This window comes from Takifugu rubripes, chromosome 16 (assembly GCF_901000725.2).
Source record: "Takifugu rubripes chromosome 16, fTakRub1.2, whole genome shotgun sequence".
Classification (NCBI taxonomy): domain Eukaryota; kingdom Metazoa; phylum Chordata; class Actinopteri; order Tetraodontiformes; family Tetraodontidae; genus Takifugu; species Takifugu rubripes.
The window spans coordinates 4,194,832-4,211,496 of record NC_042300.1 but is presented as its reverse complement, the minus strand read 5'-3'; the positions used below and the strand labels follow the sequence as shown (position 1 = coordinate 4,211,496).

General features: G+C 47.5%; 1 protein-coding gene across 3 annotated transcripts in view; it reads right to left on the bottom strand.

The window, feature by feature from the left end:
• cdc42bpab (CDC42 binding protein kinase alpha (DMPK-like) b) overlaps positions 1-16,665 on the bottom strand; it is a 43,317-nt gene that overhangs the window by 19,817 nt on the left and 6,835 nt on the right. For all 3 annotated transcript variants that reach the window (XM_029849235.1, XM_029849237.1, XM_029849236.1), the window contains exons 2-5: positions 7,504-7,595; positions 4,855-4,938; positions 3,841-3,936; positions 2,960-3,108 (exon numbers count right to left, since the gene is read on the bottom strand). In XM_029849235.1, coding sequence (XP_029705095.1) covers positions 2,960-3,108; positions 3,841-3,936; positions 4,855-4,938; positions 7,504-7,595 — 421 coding nt within the window. The remainder of the gene's footprint in view (positions 1-2,959; positions 3,109-3,840; positions 3,937-4,854; positions 4,939-7,503; positions 7,596-16,665) is intronic.

The window sequence follows — 16,665 nt, the reverse complement described above, 5'->3', positions numbered from 1 at the left end:
TTCATATTGTGTTACCCTGACTCTGACCACCTTGATAGTCACATCAACCACCCCGCTGAAGGCTAACGGAGCACGTGGACGACTCCCGCTGCGTGTCCAGAGTATGTGGTGCCAAGGCACGGCAGCGCTATGCTAGTTAGCATATCTAAATGGGCTACTGTGTCACGGGGCTCCTGCGGTCTTAAGGAGCAGTGCAGAGATGAGAACAGAGGGAGCTAATCTCTTCTAAGACCACAGTATCCATCTGTGAAGGCCATCTGGACACCACCTCACACACACAGACGGGGGATGTCATCCAGGCACCAGCCAGGCAGCCGTTCACCGATGGTTCAAAGAGCCGCTGGCTGTGATTTCTGGCATCACTTGATACCGACATACACTCGGCCGCAGGCTCACTACTAAAGTATTTTCATTTAGCGTGTTTAAACTGTGCTTTGATCAGTTGAGTTGAGTCCCGTTCTGTCTCAGACCACCAGTCTGTGACGGGACACATGGCCCTGATCAATAAGGGGAGGGACAATGAGACGCAGTGGACAGATGAGGACCGTCACTCCCTCACCTACATCTCCATCCTCTCCTGCTCACATGCATCCAACCCCCAAATCTACCCAGCACACACAGACACACACACACACAGCTGTCCTTTAGCAGACAGATGTGATGCTAGGCAGCACAAAGCCATGCTGAGATAGACTATTGAAAGGTTAGTAAGGCCCCTCTGGGAGGCCATGCACATCACTGACCACTAAACAAATGAAAACACACACACACACACACACACACACACACAGTCCCTTTGGGTCATATCTAACACACTCAAATCCCATGGGAGTTGGGTGAGTGGGACAGAAGGATGACCTCAGGGCTCTTTGCTCTTCTTTCTTTCATCGGGGGATCTTTTTAGCTTCATCAGTGTCAACAAGATTAAACATTTTAATTTTAGATGAGCCAGCGCCGTGACCAGGTCAGCTACTTCAAAGCAAAACACATTGCATGTCCAAAATAATGGAATTTAACAGGTTTACTCATCAGAAGTCTGGAAAAAGTGACGACAAGCGAGCTGTTTCTGGTTGGGAGCCGATTCTGAATGAAAAGGTTCCAGTCCCATTCAAGAACTCATAAGACCACCCCTTCTTCTCAGAAACCAACAAACATTATCGGTGACAACTGACGTGATTAATCGACCATTTAAAGTACCATTCAGGAACAAAAAAAGGATTTTGTTTTCTTGAAAAGGGTATTACTGAAGGTACGTTTGTGTTATTTCTGGACACTAAAAATGGAATCTGTTAAATCAACAGTTAGTGTTGGATTAGGGGTTGTTTGTAGCATTGACGTTGCTTGGCTACCATGTTCCTTCTTGTCTGTTTACAGTGGGACTGTCAGCACTCAGACTGTTTAGTTAGTGCAGTTTAACACACAGGCGCGTCGTGTGTAGCATGTTCTGTTAGCATGAAGGATGGCTGCTGCTGGGGAGACTTCACAGCTAACACAACAGGGATAAATAAAACAGTCAGTCAGTAACCAAACTGAATTTAACCATGAGAAAAATTATGACCGGAATGCATTAATTTCACTAACTAAAGAGTTGCCACACAAGAACTATATTGTATCTTCAGAATTAAAAGCACCCGGCTAAAAGGCATTATAAGCCAATGAAAAATTGTAATTCCCATGAGAGAAAACAAGAACGTTATTGCCCTCAACAACACCCACAAATTGCCCATTTATGTTGCCCCACAGACATTTGTTTGTGTGTTTGGTGTAACTGAAAGTGAGCCATGAATAGAGGCTGGTTGGTTTTCTGTTTAATTGACATTAGAACCTCCAAATTATAGGGAAAAACACTGCGCCTCAAGTCATGAAAATAGGAAAAACCCACATACAAGGCAGAGATAAACACACAAACCCTCATCCTCACACACACACACACACACACACACATCAGATGGGCCCAGCCATCAGGGCACACCCTCCCCGGGGGACCCGCATGGCCGTCTCCATCCTGTACAAAGAGAACATACCACACAAATATGTTGAGTGAGTGTGTGTGTGTATGTGTGTGTGTGTGTGTGTGTGTGTGTGTGTGTGTGTGTGTGTGTGTGTGTGTGTGTGTGTGTGTGTGTGTGTTGGGGGATGGGGGATGGGGGGAGTTGGAACATAGGCAGGAGGTAACAGCACCACACCCCCACCCACAGGCTCCCTTTACCCCATCATTATGGTTCCAAACCCTCCACGAGGGGACTGTAAGGGAAGCTGCATCCTCCCCTCGTCCCCATCTTTTCTCCCCCCAAACTTCCACAGTCAGATAACATCATGCAAGTCCTATAGCATCTATCATGTTGATGCCTGATTACATCATGATTGACAGCTAAACTCTGGTCATGATTGGCTGGGCGGCCCTGTGGGCGGGACACATTCTCTACTTCCTGGTCGTAGCTGCACACGCAGGCTCTGGTCCCAAACTGTGCACGGTTGCTGAGCAGGTAGCGTTCGGTGGCATTTCAGACTGACAGGCTGTGCACAGCTTCTGCAAATCACATTACTCGTGTTCCTGAAAATGAGTGTGAACCGCAAAAACAGCCGAGACGAGCTGCCAAAGCAATAACTCTGCAGGTCGACTATGAGCTTCCCCTTACACGCGTCACACTAACAGTCTCTCGAACACGCCAACCCCAACAGGGAACATTCCAAGACGGAAATAATAACACACAGGAAAACAAACTAATACAGTGTATAATTTAGTCAGCAGTATTGACAGGCTTCAGTGATGAATGAAGACAAACATGAGCACTACAGGAGTTTCATTACTCCATCGTGGCTCCCACAGCTGGAAAACTGCCTGTGCAGCAATTTAAAGGCACTTAACATCCATGATTGGGACTTACTGCTCAGCTCTTTCTCTCTGAAACATAATTGAACGCACACTCACACACACTCTATTCTCCCTGCTCCTCACCTGTGGACGTAGTGAAGCTGGTGAACAGAGTCGATAGCCAGCACCATCTCAGCCAGGTAAAACTTGGCCATCTCCTCTGGCAGCCGATCCTCAAACTTACTGAGCAGCGTCAGCAGATCACCACCCACATAGTAGTCCATGACCAGGTACTGGGGCGACAAGAGGACCAGCAGAGAAGACACATTTTCAGCAATTACAGAAATGTTGTGTGATATCAGTGATGTGTTTAGTGAAGGACTCCTTTTTTTTCCGCCATAGAATCATTACTACAGAGGGTGGGGAGCACTAAAATAGTTGTAAACTTTTGAGGGTTTTTCCTAAAAATAGATGGCTGAGTGGGCAGTGGTGTGTTTTTTTTTTAAGTTTTAAGGAGTGTCCAGGGATAAGGATTTGTTGTGAGAATGTTGGAAATGGTACAGCAGGCTGTCCTGGCATTTGAACCCGAGGTCACAGAAACTGTGAGGTTGGAGGGCAGAGAACTGCCTCCAATATCCAATGAAAGCCAGGAAAAAACTTTGCTGGAAAGCCAGTCAACAAGCAGCAAAGGAATTCTTTTGGTCTTTTACATAAATGCTTTCTTTGGCTGCGTTAAACACTGCTGCCTGGTTTCCTACAATTCTAAGTCACGGTGAGCTTTGTGGTTACACAATGAATGTCCTGGTCAGCCTCCGACGGGCCGTCATGACTACATGGAACCCTTTTTTCTATAAATGACCCGACCAGCAGGGCAGGTGGATCTGCACAAAAGAAGTGTTGTTACTCTTGAAGGGAGCAAAGTTTGGACTAATGCGGCTGAGACAGGAAGAAGCCGATGCATGACACGGACCATTTCTGCTAACACGTCAAGTGTTTTTGCTGGTAGGAGCAGAATGATGGATTACCAGATTATTCTCATCCTGAAAGGCGTAGTGCAGGGTGGTGATCCACTGGCAATCTCCATTTACCAACACGTCACGTTCCTCCCGAAAACACGCCGTCTTCAGAAAGAAAGCAACAGGTTTAAGATGCAAATTTGATCATTAACACTTTAAATTACTGCTAAACCAGAGCCACAAGATCTGCTGCTCCCCTGACATGGAAATTCTAAAGTAACTAAATGATATATTAATGACTAAAACCTGATCTAAAATACAAGTGGTTGTTTCTAGAACGAAACAAACGACCATTTTGGCTTCCTTGTCACTTTGAAATGTAAAGAAGCCTTGAAATATTCCTGATCCACATCGTCTCCTCAAAAATATGCATCCCTAATTCACTGTTAAATTCAATTCAACCTTGGAAAAAGAGGCTTCCTCAGTCAAATCGCTGTCACATGCAGCCACGGCTCATTCAGTTAAAAAGTGACGCTCGCTATTGGGATCATGTGCTTCTATGTCTTCTGTGAAAGTGAAGAAGTGGGGGCCGCTGACACACTGACATGAAATTCTCCCATTCTGGACTGAAAATAGCTGTGAGTGCTGTGTGGAATCTGCTCTGAAAGGGAGGGGCCGCTCGTGGTCAAAGCCACGGCCGAGGCTAACTTTTGGTTCCCTTCCAAGTGTGCCCGCGAGGCATCGTGGGGTGAACTCACATATAGAGCAGGCACGGGACAGTCTCTACAGCACATGTTGGATTTTATCGTCTCACATCTCTGGGCGTTTGCTCACAGTGACAGCAATGGCCACTTTTAGCCTGTGAAGTTCAAGGCATGAAAAGGGAAAACCCGAGGGGCCTAAAGGAATGTCAACTTGTCAGGAAGGAGGTCGATGAGAAAAGCACGCAGCCTGAGCGGCTCAAGCAGCGACATGTTACCAAAGCATTAATCACCAAAGGCCTGATATGAGCCCAGCTTCATCCTGACAGCTTTAATTACCCACAATCCTCCTCATTCTTAACCAGTAATTCTGAATTCTCACCTCTGCTCGCTTCAGCATCTCCCATTTGTTAAGGATCTTCATGGCAAAGACTTTGTCAGTGTTTCTCACTTTTACAACAGCAACCTGAAAGGGAGGACAGAGGCAGCGAGGTAATGGTGAACGGGTCGGTAATGGCAGTCAAAGAATGCGAAGCATGTTATAAACAGAGGAAAAACAATTGAAGAACTTATCCCCGAAGCAAGAGGACGAATGTGAGATGATGAATAACGTGCAGTCGTGCTTCACGGACAACAACCAACATGCAATTTAGAGGAAAAAACCATCTCCACCCAGCTGAATAACAATTACATATGCTTATATGCTATTACATATGCTACATAAACTGTGGAAGTAGTAATGGGGAATGAATAAAGACAACTTGGACCCACACACACACACACACACACACACACACACACACGCACACACACACAGCTGGACAATAAATATCCTTCATGCGTCCTGTTACTGAACTCCAGTTTAACAGTTGGCTGCGCCTTTTATTCACAGAGCTCTGTGGCCACGATGGTGGTCGCACTGCTCATCACGGACCAACCATCGACCCCTGGGGAACCAGTGTCAATGCAAAGCTTTGCCAAGACTCAAGAGTCCTCATAAATTAAACATCCTGATCCTCCTTCCTCCTCACGTGCTTAAATTCCTTGTTTTTGGCAAAATGCTGCTGACCAGCAGATAACAGTGGCGTGTGGAATCAACAACAATGACACCAGATACCCCAGGTTAGTGTGCATTACGCAAAATGACCCGCTGATTGTTAATTCAGCTGTGAGCGGCTACAAGTGCTAGCCTGACGATTAAACACAGCACGCTCCCTGGTCTTAACCAGCTGCCAACGTTCCTCTCACTGATAACTCCTGGACATTTACCGCAACAAACGCACACACACTCACACAGAGACACAAACGCCGCTCTGGATTCACATTTGGCCAAAAAAGGAGCTGAACTTGCAGCTGCGACAGACCCTTGAAGGCCAACAGCCAAAGTTAAAACGAACTTTTAGCTGCCATTCCAGGGCTGGTGTTTGCTAATAAAAGCCACAGGAACACAACACAAACACAACAATTGGATTATTCAGATGAACAAAGCCAAATATGTGGAGCGACATGTGAACAGGCCAGTGCGCTGGACGTGCACGCGGCTGGGAAGTGAAATAAACACAGGCGCCCTGTGCATGAGGGGTCTGTAGTGTATTAAATGAGCTGGGGAATGCTGCTAATGCAACACAATGATAACATTCTTGCAGTGTTTGGATTTCCCCCAGTGATCCCTCAGCAGAAAGGAGGTGGAGGATGAGGAAGAGAAGCTCAGTGTTTTAGGCAATGGTGGGCTGTTCTCCTCCTTTTGCCCTTCTCTCCATCCTCCCTGCATCCTAACTGCAGTCTCTGATAATCACAAGTAATTCTCTTTGTCACCAAAAGACTGATGATCCAATTCCATGATTTGATTTTATCAAACTGGGAAATAGATAGTCATCACTCCACAGCGGCCCAGACAGCCACGGTCCACTTTACAGGCGAATCCCAGCTCGTCTCTGAGAACTTTACAAGAGCTACATCAGCAGGAGCGACTCCCTTATGGCAGGAAGAGACGTTTGGCGTGGACCCTACTGTCAATGGCCTGAGAGGATGAGGAAACGAGATATATTCGCTTGAATGAAGTAAAAATATATATATTTTGATTAATCTCTTTCTATTTTCTGCAGGGGCCAGAGAAAAGAATCTCTGAACAAACAACTGGACTCTACCTATTAAATCAAGCCTTTAAACACAGGTGAAGAGGTTAGTGACGTGATTCACCTGTGCACATACCTTATGCGGGGGCACGAGTGAGCTTGTTTGTGTTGGTAGTGCTGCTACATGCCCGCGGGACCGCCCGTATCTATCTGCTGCTAACTGCCCCCCCCCCTCCCCGGTTTCTCTCCTCCTGTCAGGGTTTTGAAAGCTGACGTCGAGATTTCAAGGACGTCTCTGTAGGAGATCACTTCACCGCTGAAACCCCACGTTGAGCTAGACTATCACCGTGGAGCCGGAGGGTAGCTGCAGGAGGCCAGCATTACCCAACAGTCTTGTTCCAGGACCTGTCCCTACCACATTCCCCAACTTTTACATTATCAACTGAAACCAGGTGACAAATAAGGTTTAAAACCCCTATAGATATGAGCGAAGCTGATGAGACACCACGAGGAGCCACGCTGGATGGTTTAACCCAGGTAAATTGTGAAGACACATTTAAAAGGGTTGTTGAAGCTGCATGTAGAGTCATGCTGGTGCAGCGGACCTCTGCTACGCACCTCTGCAGGAATGCAGGACATGCTAATTGCCTATCAAAACAACACCCTCGCCTTTCTGCAGCTCTGGCATTAAAGGTATGAGCGTGAAAGTACACGGTGAGGTATTATTTCCCTATCAAACCTTCAATCTTCCCCCTCAAATGTTTCCTGACAAAACAGAGCTGACAGAACACACAGTACAGATGATCCGTCCATGAGAAAATGCTCCAAACTAACCCGGAACACCTGCTTCTGCTACAAAAGAGAAAGGGAGGAAAACCAAATTGTAGGTTCACAGCTTTAGTGATGGACTTGCTGCATAGTTTGGTTGTGTAAAACAGGGGGGGGGGGGGTCTCACCTCTCCGAAGGCTCCTCGTCCAATCACCTTCAGGATCTCAAAGTCCTCCTTGTGCAGCCGCATCTGCTTCACTTTGGAGGTGAAAGGTTTGGCTACAGACAGAAGGAGAGGAGAGCAATTAAAATACAGCTAAAACCATCATCATTTAGAAGATCACTGAGATGTGGTCGAGTCTGCCCTGCAGGCCACCCATTGATCACATCCTCTGTTTGAAGTTAATCAAATCAGCAGGAAAAAAAAACCCTCAGATCCATCTGTGACAATCAGAGTAGATGAAATGCACGGCTGATGTTTGCGTGGAGTGTTTACTCAATACTGAGCAGGATCGATAAGCATCAACAGTCTATAACCGCTTGTTACTGAAATCACCGCACGTATCAGTGTCTGTCATGTGCTCGCCAGCCAAAAATATCCCACAGGTCACGCCGTGGCCGCCATTGTAAACGTTCTTTAGGGAAGCATTAGCGACCACCTGCGCCTCTGTAGCATGTGACACCGGACACACACAGGCTGAATGATAAAGCCAGCCATTGTTACGCCTGCAGTCGTGGTTCCATAGAAAGAGGTTTTCAGAGGTGGGGGGTGGGGGATCTGCAAGGGTCCCCGGCCTCCTCTGACAAAGCTAGACAGACGCCATCTCAGGCCGACAAAGTCAGCATTTCCCCCGTTTGTGGACAGCTATTTAACCACTTCCCTAGTTACAACCTGGACTGGCTGCGAGTTCTCCGGGGTCACAACGCTGTGAAAATCATAACTGCGGGGTAATTACACTCCAACAGTGTTTGACTTTTCCATATGCGACTCTCTCGGATGACAAAGCATAAAATCTACAACGCAAACATTGTTTTTGGCTGCTGTTTCAGAGTAAACCAGCCAAACTGGCAAACTGGGTTTGTCTGCAATCCCCCACAGGCAAAACACTCATCTGGTTGTCATGACTGAAAAAAATTAGCATTTTCCAACGCTGAAACGGTGGTTGCAGGGGAACGAGCAAGTCAGGCACGGACCAACAATCGCTGCACATCTGGCCTGATGTGCTGTGACTGGGCGGCAGATGGACGGCAGTGGTGCTGGTGCACTGCACTCCCCAGGCTCACAAAAACACACACTAAAACCAACTGGTGGCTAATTAACACCACTAACAGCCAACAACAGCCAGGACATCACTGAAGCTTTTCAGAATCTTTTCTCCTTTAAATTTTTTTATGTGGGGACAAATTTAGCAGCCAGATTTGTCACCAGCACATCTACACAGAGCGGCGCGCTCTCATCTCGGGGGTTATTGCGACTGATGTGGACCGGTGTACATTTCAGAGACGTCCCCGGGCGCCGCCCCGACCTTCTTTTCAACTATTACCCCGCAAAGATGAAACGTGTTTATGCTCGCGTCTTCGACGATGAAGGCCAGGGCTGCCGGGGAGACGGCTATGTCGTCTCGCGCTGCCCCCCCCCCCCGCCACCGTTAGCCCCCAGTGTTCATCTAGCTGCTTCTCGGCTTAAAAAGTCACTTCTGACAGGGTTGGGGGCAGACAGCGGGGGGTGGGTAAAGTGACTGCTGAGTCAGGAGCTCCGCTAAACCAGCCACATGAGACACGTCTTTCATCTGTGAGCTGGGAGCCCACAGGCCGCGTCCACAACAAAGCGCTCATACAAATGTGCACACGCACAGCTAAAACTGGCGTATAATGAGTGAATTATTGTTCCCAAAGATGTAAAATAAGAATAGTTTAGTGCAGCTGGCCCTTTTAACCCTTCAGTTTGATCAATTGGCGAGTATTGCTGGTAAACACGACCCATACAGTAGGAGAGCACAAAGGCTAAACGCCCCATCTGGAAACTAGGAAAGCTTCTTTCACAGAGTTCTCCCAAATTTACCCAGGGATCAATGTGTCTGCTCCGTTCCTGTGAGCTATTTTTACAAGAGAGAAAAATGCCATGCATGTTAACTCCCTGGCAAAATATACAGGTGGAACTAAACATAGAAACCGTTGCTATAGCGCAGCGTGTTTGGAACCATTAGACAACATTTAGGTAGATGACTATCGGGCTTTCACCGTGACAGCAGCTCTTTGTTTCCAACAGTGAGTGGTTGTGCCTAGCAGTAATGGTGTGTGTGTGTGTGTGTGTGTGTGGGGGGGGGGTATCTTTACAGAGGACGATATCAGGAGAAATCTGACAAAGGTTCATATTCCAAATAAACCAGTTGAGTGTAACGACACATTAATAACCCTGAAACAAAGCATTACGTGTTATGAATGTATGGAATGTAGTGAAATTCCAGAGAAGTAGAGGGATTAAATCAGTATAAGGACAAGAAAAGGTGCGGTTTTTAAAAAAACAAAAAAAACATAAAAAAACCACACACACACAACATGTGCAGGTGATACAAAACAACCAGCAATGCCAAACAAACCAGTCTGGCCGTCTGGTTCCGAGTTCCTAGCGGGCTGATCATCCTGCAGCCGTGCAGCATGACAGCAGGAAAAGTGTGTTCTGTTCGCAGCCTGAACCCGTCTGCAGCAGCCCCAGGGTGTGTTCATGTGAAGATCCACCTCTGTGCGTGTGTCTTGTATGTGGCCGGGACAACAAGGTCTCTTTTGCACAGTTTCTGTGAGTGACTCAACCTTGGGCGCGACCACATTCTTTTAATCATGATATAAGTTCAAATAATCACCACCAACTTAAAAGGTTGCATTTATTGCAAATTAGGAAAACTGATTCCTCTCAAGTGTAGCAAAATGTATCCATTTGACATTAAATTTCTCATTAATATTGTTAAATTAGGGACTGATACATCACATTGAAAAGTTCACCAAATCTGCTCTGTGGGGGCTAAATGAGACTCAGACAAATGTTGAGTAACTTTAACCATCCATTCATCATCAAACGCAGGAATTAAGAGGAGCAAAAACAATAATTTAGGCACTTATGTGATGTCAGGACTGTCTGAAACGTGTTGGGCAAACTCATCTGGTCACATGAGCAGTAAAATCACCTTAAGTGAAACATTATCTTCAGAATCACCACTTCAGCCACAGGTCTTGCTGGAAAAACAGCCCTTCCCAGCATCCTCGTCTGTGTGAGCACGTTTCCTCTATGCACGGAGGAATAGTTCTCAATATGACTCATGTATTTTCAAGAATGTGCATAGTACCAAAGTATTTCTGAGGTTCCCACAAGAGTCCCACAACTGTGAGTGGCATCCGTGTTTAATTCCAGCTGCAGCCCTAAAGTTTTCCAGAACAGTTTGTTTTTGTTTAAATATGGGTCAGACGTGCGAGACGGAAGGAAAAACACAGCTTATCATCAATGATGCTGCAGAGCTCCATCCACGTTCTTTATCTCATTTAAATATTTTATTATCTATATTGGGAACATGTGTAGCTGACAGCGTCCCCTTCCAAATCCAGCCGGCCACATTTTCCATGAGCTACTACAAATCTGAGGTATTATAAAAATGGGAAACATCTGTATGCGTGCTGCACGCAGCCACTTTTCCGCTTCATTTTTGAAGGCATTTCTAACATCTTCGGCTGATCTTTTCACACTTTGGTCGCTGACGTCTTTCATCTCTCTGGGAAATCTTAAATATTGGGATTTATACTGTGACAGACTTGGAAGGATTGGAAGTCATCTGGAACTAAAACAAGGAGGATAAAAATATCAAACCGCGCCGTTGTCGCCGGTCATGAGGCGCAATAGAATCATCAAGAGGTGGAAAATCTAACGGATGAAACACACAGACCCATTCAGACCCCCCCCCCCCCCCCCCCCCCCCCCCCCCCAGCAGCAGGCCAGCAGTTCCATCGTCATCAGCCGGCACCATGAGCCAAAATCATCCCCAGTCCCGCAGTTGGATGCTGGGACATCTGGGAACCATCACCGGATTAACAACCGCAGTGAGGGAACGTCACAAAAATGCTGCACGTCGGAGGGACGGAGGCTAGCCGAGGAAGCAACCTGAGGACGCACGACCTCGCTTTCCTCACAGAGTTCATGGAACCATACATCCTCCTGGTCACGTGACTCAACGATACGCGCATACACCACCAGAGTTCCCAGATGTGAGTATTTAACTCAAATTTGCCCCTAAAAATAGACACCTGTGAGCTGGAATACTAATTTACAAGTTAATACCAAAAGCCTATGAAATGCGAGAGGGCTTTGAGGTTGAAACGACGGACAGAGGAAGTAGGAGGCCAGGGAGGTCGTTCAGGTATCTCCAGGGGCCGATATAGCGAGTAGTAATAATCACATTGATCTTATTACGCCCAAATCTGGTTGAGAGATGGACTAGCAGTGACAGGGAATGTAATCTGAAAGCCCAGCTTCATTTAATCACCCATCGTTTACTGGTCCCCAGTGTGAGACAACATAAATACGGCTGCTTCTTTCATTTAGGAGCTAATGAAGTGTTTGGGAAGAAGCCTAGAGCCCTGATGACACTGATGTCCCACTCAAACTTTGAGACTTTTACCTGTCAGGTCCTGATTTAAACGTTCAGCTCCGAGATCTATAAAAAGAAAGTTTCTAAACTATTCCAGGCTCACTTTAAAACAAACAGCATCACTTCTGTTTAAAGCACGTGGAATAAATCAAAACAGGGCTGAATCAAGACCTCAAAATGGGGAAAGTGACCAGCAACCCTGACAGCACTGCAACGACAAGTAGCTTAGAAACAACCAGCCAATTCAATGAAGTGCAGATGGAAATAGAACCCAAACCCTTCATGTCACAGCCAACACGTGCCTCCTGCTTCCTCACACGACGCTTCTGGCCCCAGGTGATCCCAGGACTCCCAGACGCAGCCCTGTTAGCACTTTACGGAGCACAGAGGTGAAGCAATGCCATTAAATAACTCAACAGAAAATCAGCTGCATCACATGTAAACAGGCCATGGAGCATTTAATTGGATTTAATGCCAGGCTGCACACCAGTGACACCAGAGTTCCCAGTGCCGTTGACGTCGCCACCCCCTCATCCCACAGCCAACATCAACTTTTCCCCAGTGCAGTGTTCCTTTCTGTCAACTCCCTCCACTTCTCTTTCCATCCACCATCACCTCCCTCTGCCCTCCTCCTCTTCCCCCTCCGTCTCTCCATCAGCCTCAGTAATCAGGAGGGCGATGATGGTCAGAGGCCGTTAAATGAACGGCTCCTGCCCGCCAGCATTAAACGCACAAACAGGATGTTCCCAGAATATTAACAAACCGCAAACACGAAAAAAAAAGGAGAGAGGTGGGACCTGGCAAAACAATAGCTGTGCTCCGAGCGTGCACATTACGGTGCGCAGACCGCCACGGCGAGCAACACCCTCGCCGGCAACGCGGGAAAAGCTGGCAGCGGAGGGGAGACATCGCTCTCTGATGTCTGAACAGGAAGTGTTCTCACAACTTCAAAGATTTCTGCGAGCTTGCACCTCAACCCATTCAACTTACACCACAAACAGGGCGACGTCTACGGGTCTGTCAACACGAGCTCCTGATAGCATCTGCAGATAAGGAGAGCATGGAAGGGGGCCACGCCGCAGGCTCTGATGGGCCTCCTGGCTGCTGCCACCAGCTCCAGGTGCTCCATTGTTCCTCCTCCATATTTGAAATAAAGACAGCGGCGTGTCAACGCACATAATCCAGATTAGATCAGATTCATCACATCGACTGCTGGGAAAAAGTAGCCATCGAGACGCAGTCGCCATTTAAAGAGCAACAACCTGCCAAGAAAATGAGATATTTGTAGCAGATAAATGTACTTTTCTCATTTGTTTCCCCTCCAGACAGAATGACCAGTCTGTCCAGTCCAAACTGCCTGTTTCCTCCATTACTGTGGTGGTCTGAAGACACAAGATCCCAGTTTAGCTTTCCGGGCTCAAGAAAAACAATTAGCTCGGTATTGTTGGCTAACTAGTTCATCATTAGGCTGATAATTGGGTGATGCTTCTGCAAACGCATCCAAAGATCAGAGTGATCCAACGAGACGTTGTTTGAAACCGTTCACTGGAGAAAACTTCTGCTCCGTGTTGGAGGTTCTGAGGCTCAGGAGAAGAGAGACAGACGCTGACAGCTGGAAGAATCGTCTGCCTTTACAGCCAGGACAAACACTCACAGCAATCCCACCAATAAATGACTTTATGGCAGCCTCTGCGTGCCTTCACCCGCCCGGACTCCCGGGGAAAACACAACGGGGCGGCTGTGGGAGCTCAGACCGTGGCGTGAGCGGTTTTTTAAGGCCAGCTGTGTAAGAGTCTGAGCTGGCACAGAAGAATGCAGCCACGCTGGGCCACACATCCATTTCCAGCAGGATTGATCAGATTAGCAACAGTAACACACATCTGTACTTACAGAGAGTGTGTGTGTGTGTGTGTGTGTGTGTATAAGGGAGTTGTTACAGCCAGCCTGACTAGTAACAGCCCAAACACTGACACTGCACCATTTAAGGGTTTGATTCTGACCGAGACCACCCATAACTATAAAAGGATCCACCTCAATGAACCGAAGAATCGAGCAAACATTTATTTTACCGTGATGATGAGGTGGAAGAAAACAGTGGGACACTTTTGGAAATAGAAGACAAACCTTTATTTAATCCAAGGGGAAAGAAAAATGGGAGATGCGGAGGTGCATCGGAGACCCAGGAAGGCAAAAGCACGGCGTGTCCTCACAGAGATGTATAATATTCACAGGGGTGAATATCCCCCCTGTGTCACTGGGGAAACCAACCAGAGTACTTTACAGATGACCCAGGTCTATTTTATTTAACCACAGCTGGGCTCGGCTGCAGGTTCCCTGTGGCCATGTGTGTCATGGTGGAGGTAACCCTAGATAGCTGCTATTCTCTGGGAACCTGCCCCACCAGGTGAGCTCAGCGCGGGGCCCAGAGGAGGGACCCAGGGACCCAGGGACCCAGCTTTACAGTCTCAATCATCTTAGCAAAGGCGCTTGGTGGTTTTTGATGCTTTACAGTGGTGCACTCAATTTATCTTCTGCTAATCCAGAAAACCGTCTGCATTAGCTGCAACTGTTTCCCCTGAGGTGATTTTAATGAATGCTTAAACTACGGCTCTTCTTGTTTGCGTATATTTGCACATGCAGGGTTGATACTTGCCATGCAAAAATACATCACATGGTCGGCAGCCTGAGAGCTCAAGATCCTGTAATCCTGGCAGGTTAAAGCAACACTAAATTACCATTTGATGCCCAAAAATAAGAGAATAATCACACTATATATGCACACACACACACACACACACACAACACACCCTCCCTCTGCTTCGGACAGGCAGAACAATCACCTTTGTCTTCATGCTTAATACAGTGCAGAAGAAATGTGCTACGTGTGACGAGCCCCCCCAGTACAGAGGTATGGGGTGGGGGGGCCAAGATCAGGTGGGGACTGCAGCACAGCCAGCGGTGCGAACTGGTGAGCAGCAGGCACACACCTAGATAAGAGCCGTGGGACTAATGACCTCACTGATAAGCTGATTGAGCCAGGCCGGGAGGCCGGAGCGAGACATCGAGCCTTGTTTTGACGAGGACGTGCAACATGTAGGTGATCACAGGACGACTCTTTCGACATGCTGATAAACCACCGCTGACACAGCAGTGTGCCGGACCTGCCCGAACTAGCAAACAGCAGCTAACGCAACATCGCAGACTCCTATGAAAATCTTTTTCCACTTGGCTCCAGCTGGCATTTGCTTCCTGTTGAGGCTAGCTCGTAGCTTGAATGTGGTTGTGATGAGTTGCAATAGCTTTCTACACAATCACTACAATGACCAGTTCGTTTACACAGAGCTGGAAACTGAGACCTGCAAATGGTCACCATGATACACCTTCAGTTGGAAAAGGATTTGCATGCTGTTAATTAGCATCAGCTAGCTGCCACCTTCAGAATGGTCCATTAAACAATCCTCCTTTTGTTTCCTGTAACCTCAGATTGATCTCATCAGAACCGGCCTCATGAATACAGTCCCCAATTTAACATGGGTTAATGGGACAATGTGTTCTTTATTTTTAGTGGATAATAAGTCACAAACGCTCTTAAGATAGTCTGCAGTTGAAATGGTATCGCTACAAGTATGTTTCCACAGGAAATTAAGCTATGCTAACCATCCCCCTTGTGACTAATACACGAGCAATCAATACACAGGAAGTGGGAACTGTGGCAATGATTAGTCTTATTTCAAGTGCCTGAAGGGGGAAAATTGGATTTGGGGTTGTTGAAATGTGCTCAGCAGCCATGTGTTAAACTGTTGTGTCTGTAACGTGACCTTCAACACAGGGAGGAAACGGTGCAGGCCAGCTCTCCGTAGGAGCCAGTTTAAGAGGAAAACCTCAGAAATTCTCTATAAATACGAATGCACATAAACAGCCGCCAGACTGACGGACATTATCGGAGAGGAGCTTGTCTGCTGTAGAGATGGTGAGGTGGGAACAGCCAGAGCGAGGATTATACGGCGGGGTCTTAAAATAGAAGAGGTCACCCTCAAACCTGCCACCACTCCAAGAGCCAAGGTCAACGCTGCATCACTGTCAGCCACCAGGCTGCAGCGGCGAGGGCGAGACGCAACGTGTTCTTCGACAAAACGTCTGAAAACTCAAATCTGATCACACACTGATGCTTCAGAGAGAAAAATTAGGGTTTCGAATGCATGCACACACTTTTGCTGCATCACCGTGCTGCAGCATCGTTAAAGCGGCCGCAGTCCTTATTTAGACACATTCAGGGGGCAGCTATCTGTCCTCATCTCCTTCGGGGGGGAAAAAAAAGCTTCCCGATGACACAACCAGACAGATGATCAAACAACGCCTGTGCTGCAGAGGTTTATTAGTGATGCAGCTCAGCTCCGCGCCGTCAGGATGGTGCCGGAGCGGTGCTGCTGCTCTTACACGCCAGCCAGAGAGTCTGGACGCACATGTCCAAATGCACATGCGCCATGTGACCCATCCTGTTTACGGCATACAGGCATGCTTCCGGACACGCCCAGCGTTCCCTGTCACTAGGCAAAACTGGGAAATGGGGTAGAGGAGCTGGGGGAGGACAGGAGGAAGGGGAACGGACAAAGAGGCTGACCTGGCCCAATCTAAACAACTGCTGTTCTCTTCAACGTAGCACCTCTGCTCCAAATTCCACAGGCAGCCTGGCTAAGAGGGGCTGAGTCACCCCC